The sequence below is a fragment of the Diplotaxodon limnothrissa genome, linkage group LG23, assembly GCF_057381915.1.
Source record: "Diplotaxodon limnothrissa isolate DT_005_m linkage group LG23, D_limnothrissa_male_GT1.1, whole genome shotgun sequence".
In the NCBI taxonomy this organism is placed as follows: Eukaryota; Metazoa; Chordata; class Actinopteri; order Cichliformes; family Cichlidae; genus Diplotaxodon; species Diplotaxodon limnothrissa.
The window spans coordinates 15,752,734-15,767,033 of record NC_140617.1 but is presented as its reverse complement, the minus strand read 5'-3'; the positions used below and the strand labels follow the sequence as shown (position 1 = coordinate 15,767,033).

Below are 14,300 nucleotides of genomic sequence, written 5' to 3'. Positions count from 1 at the left end.
AAAAATAAAGACACAATCCAGCTTCTGGTCCTTGCAATCACAGTGGTCACATACAATGGTCTTCTCTCATCTCCTGCAGTACCTCCTCTAAAGCTTCCTTCATTGTCAGTTTGGGAGATCTGTGCATGTGGATAAGCTGAAAACAGAGGGGAAAGTTTCACTAAGTCACGCTTTGACCAGTATTGTTTTGAAATTACTTTTGTGGAGATGAAAAATAAAAATAATGAGCTGGAAATTAGTACAATGAGTACACTTTAAATGTCTGTTATTTCCATTACTGAGCCAAAAAGCTACAGATAAGTGTTATTCACAGCCAGTGCGTGAGTATACTTTACCTTCTTGGTGTCCTCGAGAGTGGTATATCTGTAGTTTGGTGGTTCCAGACTCTGCACCAGGCTGGAGTGCAGGTGGCGGTTGCTTTCAATGAACCGCCTTGTCATGGCAAGCTGCTGTTTTAGCAGTTCATTGAGAACAAATACAGCTGGATTGAAGGTGCTGATTGCTGATGGAGAACCAAGGGATACACATTGCAGGTTTAAGTTGAAATATTTATGAATGTTTAAATGACAGTAACAAAAAATGTCTTTTAACTATTTAACTGATCTGGAAGGCACTGTCTCCCAGTATATCACCTATAGATGGCGCTACAGCTTCATAATTTTTTTTTTTAAATGGCCCCACCACAGCCATCAGTATGACTCACTTGAAATTTGCCATCATCCTTGTACAAACCCTAATAATCCCTGAGAATTACCATCTGAATCCAGGTTTAAAAGATTTTCTGTTATCAGTGTGACAAATCCAAAATTTGACAACTTTCTAGTTTTCTTGACAAAGTGAAGAGTCTCAGTGAAAGTGTGTTTTCAGTGCTGTCTGTTAGTTAATCTGTCAGCAAGATCATGTGGAAAATGCCATCAAAAATCTTATTTTTGAAACATTTTGGAGAAAATCATGATCACTTTTTTTAACCAATGAGGAGCATAATTGGCCTGATGTACTAGTACACCCCAGGCTCTTAGTAGGTACACCTATGGTATGAATTTTAAAATAATACATCGCTTTGTTCTCATGTTATTGCATTCATAAGATTTTCTGAAAACTTGAGCTCTGACCTTGACTTTGAGGTCAATGTCACTGAGATTCAAACTCATCGAAGATTTTTTGTAGGTGATTCTATGGTATCAGTTTGAAAACCCCTACTGCATGCCTGCCCGCCTGGCAGGGTGACAACAATACCCAATCAGACTTTTACAGCTGAGGGGTAAAAAAGCACGTGAAAGAGCAAAATTTTAAACATCGACCATGGGAAGAGTACATATGTTAAAAAATATAGAATGTTTTTTTTAATTATTTTGTATTTTATTTAGTTTTATTGGTTCTCACCTTCTACCATTTCTGCATTGAGGGTATGACTGACCACTGGAGAAGGATTTATGTAGGTCATGCTCACCATAGGGTCCACAGCAGGAATATCTGAAAAAAAAAAAATTAAAGCTCAATGCGATAAGACATAAGTTCTAGTTGCCCACTCAGAAAATGGGGACCTCTCTGGTTCACATCGGCATACATAATCATGGACTCATTTACGTTAGTCCCTGTCAATCAACACCAACGTGAAACAGCGCTCAAGCTTCTCTTCTTTTGTGAAAAGAAGCTTCAGATATTCACTCATGAATTCATCTTAACTTGTATTGATTTCTGCAATTCACTGCTTTCGTCACTCATTAAATCTGCCTTCCAGTGCTCGCAGGCAACGCAAATGCCAAATGGCTGCTCCTGTGACACTTGTTGCATTAAGGATCCAATTTAAAATTCCTTCCTACCTACCTACAGAGTATTGCACAGCCAAGTTCACTCTTTATCTTGCTCACTCAAGTCCAACAACCTAAAATTATTCCTAGTTCTCTGCACATGCCTGAAGCCACGGAGCCTGACCTTTAAAATGCTCTGAAGTTTGTGGATTCTGTGGACTTTCTAAGTCAGCTTCAGACATATCAGTTTACTCTGGCATTTTAGTTACAGGATTTTAAAAAGTAAATAAGTATTTCTCTTAGATCCAAAGAACAATGCAAGATAAAGTTCAGATTAGCGCCTTCATACAAACAAGATCTCCTTTAACTTAATAAGATGATTTAAAGGAATTTTGGTGAGAAATGGTGTCTCTCTCACATCTTAGATAGACAAATACTATGTGTAGCAGACAAACCTGTTGGCCATGTTGAAGCCAGTGGACCAGAATGGGTCTGTACTGCAGTCTCTTTTAAAACCTTTCTGGCTGAAGTACGTCTCCTCGACTGTTGATATGAAGCCTGGCCCTCATGTAATAATGACGGTCTGGAGTCCTCACTTCTGCCTTGGCTGTTTGACTTGGAAGTGTGACTGCGATCTGAGGTCCGTGAGGTGGAGGAATGACTTGCTTCTGAGAAAGCTCTCGAATAATCATCTTCTGTCCTCCCATCAGACATGTCTGAATCCAAACCCCCATCTCTGACTTCTGACACCATCTTCTCTTCACCTCCATTTCTCTGGAGATCCTCTGACACTTGACTGGCACTGTAATCTGGCTCTGTTTTGCTCTCACTCTCAAAGTCACTTTGGTAATCCAGCAGCTGGTCTTGTTGCTGTTCCTCCTCGTGTAGCTGCTGCTTTCTGTCTGGAGATCCTGGAACAGGGCTACCCTGTTTCATGAAAGCAAAGATATCAGTCTAGGGAGTCCTTCAGAGAATTTAGAGATCTCAGACAAAGGGTCCCCTGAAGAATATTATACGTATACTAACAATCAGCCTTCACCTGCATGCAAGGAAATTTGACAAACACAATAAAATGCAGTAAACAGTTGCTTTCTCCAGCTGAAGAGTATCTCAAAATGTAAGTTCATCCTCTCAAGAATAGGAGCATTACTACTGCCCCATTTATCTCCTTGAGACAGGATAACTAGAATTCGCTGTATATATCTCAGCAGAACAGCTGTCAGTTGGTTCACCTCCTTCAATTAAAGTCTGTAAACTGGACCACTCAACAGTATTTGTGTTGTTAGTATTTTGGAGCATTTCTACTTTTTCTACTTGCGCACTTTATACAACATGTCTCATCAACTCATTTACATCAGCATGTTTTCTATGCCTAACTGCTTCTATCTAACATTCACACATCCACTCAAATTGCGGTTCAGTATCTTGCCCAAGGATACTTGGCAAGCAGACTGCAGCAACCAGGGATCGAACCACCAACCTTCTGATTGGTGGATGACCTGCTCTACCTGCTCTGAGCTACAGCCACCCCACTAATAATAATACAGGTAATAATATGGTTTGGTGTGCGGTACAACACAACAAGAAGTTTGTGCTCTAGTGTAGGTGACTGAACTTTCTAGCACAGCTAATTAGTGTGGTTATTTAGCACTAATTAGCAGATACTTCTAGAATATAGAGTGAATCTGTTTGATTCCCTCTATATAAATGTATCTTATGATATAGGTTTATTGTATAGGATAGCGTTGTTAAAAAAGTTACAAATGCTAATGTTATACTCAGTCTATTTAAAACGTAAACGTAAACCATCTCATTTCTGTGGGCCTCTTAGAATTCAAACTTAGTCCAAGGTTCATTTTTCCACTGCCACAGTGGAATAAAATTTCTATTTCTATTTAGTTTATTTCTATTTAGTTTATTCTAATAAATCTTTAGAATGTTTTTTGACCATTTTAGAGCAGAGAAAGAATCATATTTAAGATATGACAGAAAACAAACTTATAATCATAACCCCTAGGATATCACATGTAAATATCCAGATTATTGCACATATGTGTTTTAATGCTTGTGGTTATTAATGTGAGGCTTTAACACATGGCTGTTTTATGATGTAAGATTTTTTGGTTTCGTTATTAATGCAAATTTCAGTGCACCACGCCAAGGAGAAAATGTCCTTGTGGACAGAATTTAGAGTCTCCAGCATTAATATCAGTGGCGTTACATTAACTTCAGGGTGTCGATTATCGTTCATCACTATCACAGACACAAGGATACAACTTTGCATACATACAGTTATTATCTTTTTCTAAATAAGGATTTATTTAGTGTGTGCACTGTGGAATAATGTTTGCACATAACATCAGGAACCTGTGATTAATACCTGAGTCACAGCTCCTTGCGCTTTCTTTCTCACTATTTAATGCCGTAAGGAACATCAGGCAGTCAGTGAAATCACATCAAGAGCAATTTAAAATATTTCTTCCTTTTCTTTGACACTACTCTAGCTGGTGGCTCCCTAGGTGGCCGGCTATTCTTGTTATATAAACAACAAATCCAGTGTCTATAATAAAGTCTTTCTCATTAAACTCATTGTTTTTATTTTATGTTATTTAACCAAATTCTTTTGGTAATCATTGCTGCTCTTTGTCTGTGGCAGCAGCAGTCCTAACCCAACAGCAGACAAAGTAAGCAACAGCTAGGGATCATAGTGAGGCATTTAGCAGCCAACTACCTGGCTGTTCCATTTGGAGCTGATGAGCAAATCAGAATTCTAATAATTTTAACTGCAACAATTATGTCTTGTGGTCCAAAACACACCTGTTTCCCCCTATCTGAAAAGATGATATGTTGATGATGTGTTCATAGCTTGTTTTGACTTTGTGTATAACATGTTTTCATAGATATAATGAGTGCAATTCAACAAATATTTCCTTTAAAGTGGACCTGCTATGCTCTTTTCTTTCATGCATTTACCATTATAGTGACTGACATTCATTTTAAAAATGCTCAAAGTTTAGTCAGGTCATATGTGCAAGTCATCTATGCGGGCCAAAAACTCAAGTGTAGTCTTATATGGTCATCTCTGGCACACAGCTGTGTGGAAGAAGCCCAAGCCACCTACTGCTCAAATCATGAGTTTATGAGGGGTAGCCAGTCAGAGCAGAGTTGGTTGGATGGGTTTTTTTCAGAGTGAGTATGAACAGAGGGGGCTGCACCAAGGCACAGATATGATGAGTCGAAGATAAATATGGATTATTTTGAACTCTGAATCATGCAAAGCTACTCTGGCAGAGTTCAAGAATACAAATATGGTGCTATAAATGAGACTAATAGGTCCTCTTTAAATTATGCTACACTGAATGGCAAACTTTCTCCTTTCTTCTTCACTTTATACTTGTTTAGAACTAATTCCTGTCATTTCCCACCTGTTTTCTTGGCGTTTCTGCATTAAATTCAAGGCGAGCAGGTGCAAGGTCATCCAGTGTCATCACATTAATCTTGAAGTCTGCAGAAACATAAAACCACAATGACAGAATTTAGAGTGTATATTCACGTAGCCAACTATAACATGTTACTCAGTTTATAGCTGCTAGCAGTGCAACGCATAAGGCTACAAAAAGACACTAAAAACACCTGATGATTAAAAACTGAAAACTGAATATTGAAAGAGGCTAACTTGTAAATTGAGACAATCTCATAAAACTGGTTTATGTGACAAACTGGAACATATCGAAGTCTATTACAATGCACGTCAGGGTACTAGAAATAAAGCTCAGGTCACTATGACTGCCAGTAGCATACTGCTCCAACAGTATCAATTACTGGTAAAGATACATTTATTATCAATATTATCAATATGTCTTTGGGCCTAGAAGTTGTACCTCCCATGTGGTAATGACAGGGACACTAGATCACAGTTATTAAACCAAACTATTACATTATTTGTACATTTACACAGCGCTTCACTAAATAGGAATAGTTAAAAAAGAACTATCTATACATATATAATTTTAAAAAAGAATATCCCAAAACACAGATAGTCTAAACTAAGTTAATTCTTTGCACGTTAAACTGTAGTAATTTAAAAAAAAAAAACTGTGCATTTTGAGGGAATGACTGATGATGCTGCAAATATGGACATGCTTGAAAGACGGATGGTTTAACTAATACCCGTGTTTGCCATTGTGCATCAGAAGATAAAATCTATTCTTTTTCTGTTGTTATCAAATTAATCCACTATCAAATGCAGCAGCTTGTTAAAACTCACAGTGGCTCGATACAATAAAAAGGTTCTCGAGACACTGATAATACATGCTTTATTCCCCCTTTTCCCTCTGAAAGCACAAATGTTGTTTTCTGCCTTCATGAAAAGCTTTCCAAGAACTGCCAAACAAATTAGATTCATCCTGTGAGTTCATTTTGTCATTAATAATTTTTCTTCAAGTATAACATTACTTCAATATTGAACAGAAGAATGACCACACTGTAACCTTCTTTTATACGAGCAGTAATGAGATGTTCATTTGGACATTAGTGATTTTATTTCAGATATAAAGTCATTAATGTACAAAGGAATGAGCGCCATGTTGCTCTCTCTTTCATAGGAGTGATCAATACATCATACTCCTAGATTGCTATTAATAGTTAAACACAAAGAACACAGCTGAGTCCAATCAACTCTTGAACACTAGGACTAAATGCATTTGATGAGCACCTCTCACCTTCAGAAGAAACTGAACTCATCTCACTGAGTGGGCGTTCAGATCCCGTCTCCACAGGGAAAAGCTCGTCCAGAGAGAGCACTTCACTGCGTCCTGAGAGGGAGGACAGGGATCGCTGTGGGCTTTCTGGCCTATAGGAGGTGCCCGGTCTTTCTGGAGGATGTGGGGAGGAGACACGGGGTGGAGAGGGAGAAGAAGAGAGCACAGAGGGGCTGAAGTGGGCCTGGGCATGGCCAGTGAATCGGAAAGGAGAACTCCGGTTAGAAGGAGAAGCAGAGGAGCGAGGTGGTGCTGTGTTGGAGGGTGGTGAAGGAATTACTTCGGCAGTAAGTGGAGTGGAGTGAACTTCATGACTGCTTTTGAGGAATACCTGTATGAGTAGAAAGCACAGCTGCTTTGAGCTGATAAAACGGTGTCTCTGAGCCATCAAAGTGAAAACATTATCAGGTTTTCACTCTAACCCTTAAAGTGCAGGTTGCAGGAAAACAGCCTGATGTCTTAACCACGTACATGTCTGGCATGATTAACAACCACTGTGTGAATGTGGCTTGTCATTATTTCCACAATGAAAGTCTGTCATGCATAAAAGTCTGTCTATTATGTTAAAATGATTTAGCTCTGCCTGCGTAATCATTCAATTTAGACAATTTCCAATTTCCTGTAATAAACAACTTTTTCTTTTATTAAAACTGGGTTCAAAATGTTTCTTTTTCTTATTAAAACTGTTTTCATGCCTATCAGAATGATGCTGTCAGTTTATAGGCTGTAAGTAATGGGAGTGAACCAAGCAAAAAAACCACCCAAGTGTACCTTATCTGACTTTTTCATGGAGGCAGGTCTCCCAGGTCTTAAGAAGCTATAGTCTGTCGAGTCCAGCGAGTCTCCAAGCAGTTTCTTCATGTCTTCTTCATCACTTTCCAGACTGACACCACTCGTTAGTTTAACTGACTTTGTCTCCAAACGCTCTGAAGATGCTACACGATCTGCTGCTCTGGACCTGACTCTCACACTAACATCTACACTTTTTGGAGCCATAGTAAGAGATGTATTAGTGTTTTCAAGAGCTCCAGCTGCTTTCTTCTTAAGGAAACGGGTTCCCCTCAGGCTCTGGTCACTGCTAGACTGTACAGACTGTTGCACAGATGTCTCTGGGGTTTGGGTGACTCTTGCTGGTGCTGATGATGACACTCCCAAATCCGAAGTCAGAATGAGGGCAGATTTTGTCTCCTGTCTGGCCTGTTCCTGCGCCTGCTTGCGGCTCCGGATGCGACTCTCAATTTCAGCCAGTCTAGTCAAGGATGCAGTCTGAGTGGCACGCCGTGAAGATGATGCATTTCTGACCAGCGATATTAAAATAGGTAACTTCACATCAGAAAACGTTTTATTCTTTGTGCAAATTAATAACCACATTTTTATATGTTGAATCTTACCTTGATTCAGATTCAGGGTGCATTTGGTCCCGGTTGACGGGTGACTGGCTGCTGTTTGTTGGTGGTGGAGCCTTCTTCAAAAACCTGCTTCCTCCTCCCAGAGAGCTCTGTGGCCTGAGACCCTAACCAAAAAATTATTAATTAATTAATTAATAAAAAAAATTATACAATTCATGTCAAGTTGGATTTACTGGGTTCAACAACACTAATGTGTAGTCTTCCATTATTGAGCAACAGCAACAATTAGCAGTTACCTTGTTTGAATCCAGTTCTCTTCCATGGTTCTTTTCAGCATCCGTAGCTTTAACATCCCCTCCAGACTCAGGAGCTGAACTGACTGAGGACAAGTCGCTCAGATCTGGGAATAATTTGTGTGTTTCGGGGGGAGCAGATCTGGGTTTGAAAGATTCACCTACAGAAACCTACAAAGAAACAGATTATATTTATGTAAGAAGTGCTTTAAGATTTAATCACTGTAGTACCTCATTCTGCTCTTACATGTGAATTATACTTCAGAGTCACAACGACTTGAATGACATCTCTATCAAACCTCACTCTGGATCTCACTGGGAAGCAACTTCTGGCATGACCAGTCATGGAAGCTCCAGTACCACCACATCTGTCACCAATCACTTGAAGGATACGGGGTCCCCTGACCCCTTAACTGGCCCCACACCAAGCATTCTCATTCTCTAAGAGCTCCTCAGCAGTCCTGGACCAGGATAATTCAATTAATCTGTTTATTGACACAGCCATTAAGGTAGTCCGAATGTGGGTTTTACTGGTTTTCAGGAACATCTTTTACAATGTAATTATATATTTTTGTCAAGGAAATATCTTGTTATAATAGCAGCTGTTGTGTTGCTGCAAACTGCATGTTAAAAAAAAACTAGCTAGACAAGTAGCTTGTGGTTTGTGTTTGTGACTATTGCTAGTTGTCAAATCTAACCTTTAGTAATCATGGATATTGGCTCCTCTCAGGGTAACGCCAGTGGCGGCAAGGTTAAGGATGTCGTGTCCCACCCTTGCCCAGGTGTCACCTACTTTCCCTTGACCATCTCTGAGAAAACCCCATCCCCTCTTCATTGCCTGTATGGCAATCAGGGGGGAGGAGAGGGATGTGTAAGACAGAAAAATATTGCCCACTCGCCAGGCACCCATCAAGCAGCTCATGACTGCTGTCCCAGTGTGTATAAAGAAGATGAGCCATTACTAAACATTTTCCTCAAATTTTGGGGCTCATTTTTTAGCGTGGAGCAGTCAGTGGCATTTCATCTCTACCTGAACAGACGTTCACTTGTGTCAGTGGGACCAAACCTTCCAGGTAAGATGGAGTATTTCACAGCCTCCATGTACCAAAAGGTTTATAAATCAGAAGCGCAGTCAATATAAAATCTGAATGTGGTCATCCTGCTCTCAGCCTACCAAGCTGAGCTGTTTCAGGACATGGGCCCCCTGCTGGATAAGGGCTCAATCAAGGCTCAATCTCTCCAGCCTTCCTGGCCAAGACAAGGTCATTATGAATTCTCCATATAAGCCATCACGAGCTAGGGGATCGTTTGAGGAGGCACTAACTGCTATGCAGCAGGTTAGCGACCTGAGGAAGAAGCAGGGTGAAGCTTTTGACCTCTGGCTTCCCCATAAAACCACGCCACACCAGCCTCCGCCTACCTGCCCAGGCAGCAAGAGGATGTAATGTAGGCTTCAAAGGTCCTACTTAGCAGCTACCGAAAGCAGCAGGTGCCTCACCAGCAGCGTCCATCCAGGCAGAGTGAGAAGGCATCATACCTTCTATACGAATACTATATAATCCATTGTTTAGTGATAGATAGATACATACATAGAATAAAGCTGGTCTTTAGGAAAGATTAAAGATTCCATCAAAATATGAAAGACTTAAAATTACACAAATCAAATAATTATTTAAAGAGCTCAAATGCACTTATTCAAAGGAGCTTGCAAAGAAAAGCGTCTGGACTTCTTTAAGTTGCTTGAAGACGTTTCACCTCTCATCCGAGAAGCTTCTTCAGTTCTAAGGTCAAATGGTGGAGAGTCCCAGATATAAACCTAGTGGGAGTAACCCCCCACAGAGGGACAAAAGGACCCCCTGATGATCCTCTAATCGCCTGAGCCAAGGTGGGAAACTGGGCGTGGGTCCCAATCAGCCAGAGTTTCGGGTGAGCTCATTGTGAAACCTGGCCCCACCTTATCATGCGAATTCCTGAGGTCAGATGGCCCAGGATGTGAGTGGGCGTTAAGGCGTCTGGGGAGGGAACTCAAAACTGGATTATAAATGGCAGAGAGTTGGTGTCGTAAACCCCCGCCTCTGTTCAAAGATGGTCGCTCACAGTGGACATAGATGGCTTCTTTCACTCCTCTTTCAAACCATCTGTCCTCTCTGTCCAAAATGTGAACATTGGCATCCTCGAAAGAGTGTCCTTTTTCCTTAAGATGCAGATGGACTGCTGAGTCTTGTCCTGTGGAGGTGGCTCTTCTGTGTTGTGCCATGCGCTTGTGAAGTGGCTGTTTGGTCTCTCCGATGTAGAGGTCCACGCCCAGTTTCCCACCTTGGCTCAGGCGATTAGAGGATCATCAGGGGGTCCTTTTGTCCCTCTGTGGGGGGTCACTCCCACTAGGTTTATATCTGGGACTCTCCACCATTTGACCTTAGAACTGAAGAAGCTTCTCGGATGAGAGGTGAAACGTCTTCAAGCAACTTAAAGAAGTCCAGACGCTTTTCTTTGCAAGCTCCTTTGACTACGATGACCTGGATGACTGAGAACCTTCACAGACAAATGCACTTATAGTATCTCACAAGAAATATCTCACAAGAAATACTTCTTTAGAAAATCTGCTGGTAAATTTCTACAAGAGCACCACTGAGAATGTCACATTGAAGTGTTGCTATTGAAAGGAAGGACCTGCATCACGCGGTAAGCACAGCTTAGTGGGACAAAACTCCTGGACCTGAATAGCAGCAGAACAGCCAACTGAGAATGAGAGCCAGGAGTGAAAATACCACCCACCGCGTTCACAGCCTGTTTGAACCACTGCTGTAAACTAGTATCAACAAGCTGAGAAACAACCTCTATGACACTCCATTTTTCTGCTCCATTAAAGCACTGGTAACAAGGAGTAGAACTACACCCACACAATCTGCAATTTACATACATACCGCCCTCAGAGATGTGAACTGCAATGCAAAACCACTTTAAAACCTCTATTTGATCATTTTCATCAAAATTATAAATTTTTATCTGGATTTAACTTATTTGTTTATTCATATCTGCAGTACGGGGGGCCCACAGGGAACGGTTCTGGCTCCGTTCCTCTTCACCATCTACACTGCAGACTTCTCCCACAACTCCACCCAGTGCTTCCTGCAGAAGTTCTCTGATGACTCTGCAATAGTCGGCCTCATCACTGATGGGGACGACAAGGAGTACAGAGGACTGACCCAAGACTGTGGACTGGTGCTAGCTGAACTACCTCCAGATCAACACCAGTAAAACCAAGGAGCTGGTGGTAGACTCCCGCAGGCACAAACATCCTCCACTGCAACCACTGAACATCCAAGGTATGGACATTGAGGCTGTGGACAGCTACAGGTACCTTGGTGTTCATCTGAACAACAAATTGGACTGGACTCATAATTCGGAAGCCCTCTACAGGAAAGGGCAGAGCAGACGGTACCTGCTGCGGAGACTCAGGTCGTTTGGATTGAAGGGCCCACTCCTGAAGACCTTCTATGACTCTGTGGTGGCCTCAGCTATCTTTTACAGTGTGGTCTGCTGGGATGGCAACATCTCTGCTGGGGACAGGAAGAGACTGAACAGGCTGATCCACAGGGCTAGCTCTGTTCTAGGATGCCCTCTGGACCCAGTGGAGGTGGTAAGTGACAGGAGAATGGTGGCTAAGCTGCCATCCCTGATGGACAACATCTCCCACCCCATGCAGGAGACTGTGACAGCACTGAGCAGCTCCTTCAGTGGCTGCGGCACACACGGTGTGGGACAGAGAGATTTCACAGGTCTTTCCTCCCCACTGCTGTCAGACTCCACAACAAAGACTCCAACTGATCAAACACACACACCCACACATGTGCAATAACACTAAGTGCAATACTCTTTTTCTGACAAAGTTGTATTTTTACTGTTGTATACAGCATTTGTATTCTATTTTTATCCTATTGTATATCTTATTCTATGTATTCTACTGTACATAGTGTTTTATTTTATTCTCTTCTGTACAGTTGTGTACAGTATTTTATTTATTTTTATTGTATTCTAATTTTTGCTATATAACTTTTGCACTGTCCACTTCCTGCTGTGACAAAACAAATTTCCCACGTGTGGGACTAATAAAGGTTATTTTATCTTACATGCAAAATTTCATTGCATCAGAGTAAAGTTACAATAAAGATTCTGATATTATTGTTACCAACCGTAACGCAAGAAAACAAATTAAATTATTTCATCGCTTTTAACTATGATGCTGAAGAATTTCAAATTTAATTTTACCACAGACAAGGTAACTTTCCCGTGTAAGAACAGACAGCTAAAGAAAACTCGGTACATACCCGTGTTTTGGATGAGGACTCTTGCCTGGAGCCCTGAGCGTCTCCTCCATTGCTCCTCTTTGCGGACAGCAACGCCTGAGCTCGATCCACAGCGGAGTTTCGGCCGCCTAGTTTCCACATTTTTAAAACACTCACTTTCTGGCAAACTGCTCCTTGATACAGTTCGATATGTAATATCACATGTTTTGTACGCAATTTCCACAGTAGCTAACCCATGTTATCCTGCATACGAGAGACTACTGTTGACTAGCAAGTAGCTAAAGCTAAAACTTCTAACTGCACAAAGAAAATTCGACATAGACTCACTTAGATGCCTTTCCTGTCAGTATAGTTAATTATCAATTATGCAACATTCAGAAGTTCCCAATTAAACTACATTATTTCCGTATCCCACCTACTACGTAAACGAGTATGAGTTAGAAGCGTCTGTTGTTTCCATGGAAGAGCTTCCGCCTCCGTCTTCTTCTTCTTGGTAGTAAGAAAGTTCTCCTTGGAGCGCCACCTACAGTTCAGTACAGAAGCTACGTGTATGTGTCCTACATGGGCACCGTTATGTTTTTTTTTCATTCAGTCCATTTTTATCTCTGCACTTTAGTCAAAATTAAATCTAAGCTTTGCTATTTTATGTTTACTTTAATTATATTTAAAGCTATTTGGCTGCTATGTTTTATTCATTATCAAAGAAGGTTCGTAATTTGCGATCTATTCTGTTTATACCTCTGTTTCCAAGCATGCGCCCATTTCCCTCCATTCCCCCCATTCCACATTAGTATTGTTTTGTTGGTAATAATAGTAAGTTAAACTAGTTTAGTTATTATTCTATAATTCCATAAATACTACAAAAATCATGGTAGAATGGCAAGAAAATGCAAAATGGAAATAGTAATATATCCTAAACAGACTGTAGAGGTAACCCTGGCCCTGTGCGATCCAGCAGGTAAATGTGAGTCTTTATGATGAGCATGTTTAATTGTACACCAAATTTAACATGCGCTGATTTTAAAACATGCGATAGCAGAGGATGGTTTCGATCCATCGACCTCTGGGTTATGGGCCCAGCACGCTTCCGCTGCGCCACTCTGCTATACGAAGATGACCGTCCGATTAAGCAATATTAACAGGCTTTAGTATATTGTGTGATCTGAATTGCTGTTCATTAAGAAAATATATAGTCTCTCTGTCTATATATATGATTACATATTTTCGCTGCTAATATGAAAGATATAATTTTTTTTACATCGTGCTCTTATGTCAGAGTTTTCAAGCGATCAATAGCAGCAAGACAAAGACAAAAAAAAATCGTTAACAACTGCTTTGTGTTTATTGAGTTTCTACTAATTATTTTCAAATGTTGTGAGGCGACTATCAGAAGTTTTGAGATAATCTTTTTTGTATTATGAGACCAAGGGGCAATTTAAAAGGAATTCAATTAAATGCACGCATTTTTCTATGGATATTTCGGAATAGCTTCACAGATGCTGCTGAATTGTGCAAATAAACTAAACAAACAGATCAATATATGAAGTACCTGCATCTGGCTGCCTGCAGAGGTTCAGTGCAGATGACACTAAGATGTTCCAGGTTTTTCATTTTTTTTTTTTTTTGCCTTCTTCTGGCTTCTCACATCCCGGAGATAAACACAGTCTGTCTTTTTCACTTTTTCCCGCCCTGTGTCAGATTGCGGCAGCATAAAAGTCAGACAGCTGACAGGAAATGCTGTTTCTAGTTCCCACACAGGGCTGGAGTCACCAATGGCAACGGCCTTGGAGCTGTTCTGTATTATTGAGTTTGTTGTTTTTTCATGTCCTTGTGCCAGGCT

At 40.8% G+C, this 14,300-nt stretch overlaps 1 protein-coding gene across 1 annotated transcript; it reads right to left on the bottom strand.

Annotated features, from left to right (window-relative positions):
• Positions 1-46: 46 nt before the first annotated feature.
• lg23h19orf44 (linkage group 23 C19orf44 homolog) lies at positions 47-12,601 on the bottom strand. Its single transcript, XM_085348718.1, has 10 exons — positions 12,482-12,601; positions 8,157-8,324; positions 7,903-8,024; positions 7,283-7,808; positions 6,473-6,842; positions 5,177-5,256; positions 2,207-2,678; positions 1,384-1,473; positions 336-502; positions 47-136 (listed from the first exon to the last, which is right to left on the bottom strand). Exons 1-10 carry the CDS (start codon positions 12,599-12,601, stop codon positions 47-49), a joined length of 2,205 nt encoding a protein of 734 aa, XP_085204844.1.
• Positions 12,602-14,300: the final 1,699 nt, after the last annotated feature.

Bases quoted from the DNA above. Each gene is read 5' to 3' on its own strand.
- lg23h19orf44 (XM_085348718.1), bottom strand. From the start codon at position 12,601: ATGTGGAAACTAGGCGGCCGAAACTCCGCTGTGGATCGAGCTCAGGCG. The intron at 8,325-12,481 runs GTATGTACCGAG...GTTTCTTTGTAG, and splicing joins AGTCCTCATCCAAAACACGG to GTTTCTGTAGGTGAATCTTT. The intron at 6,843-7,282 runs GTACACTTGGGT...CTACTCATACAG, and splicing joins CCATGAAAAAGTCAGATAAG to GTATTCCTCAAAAGCAGTCA.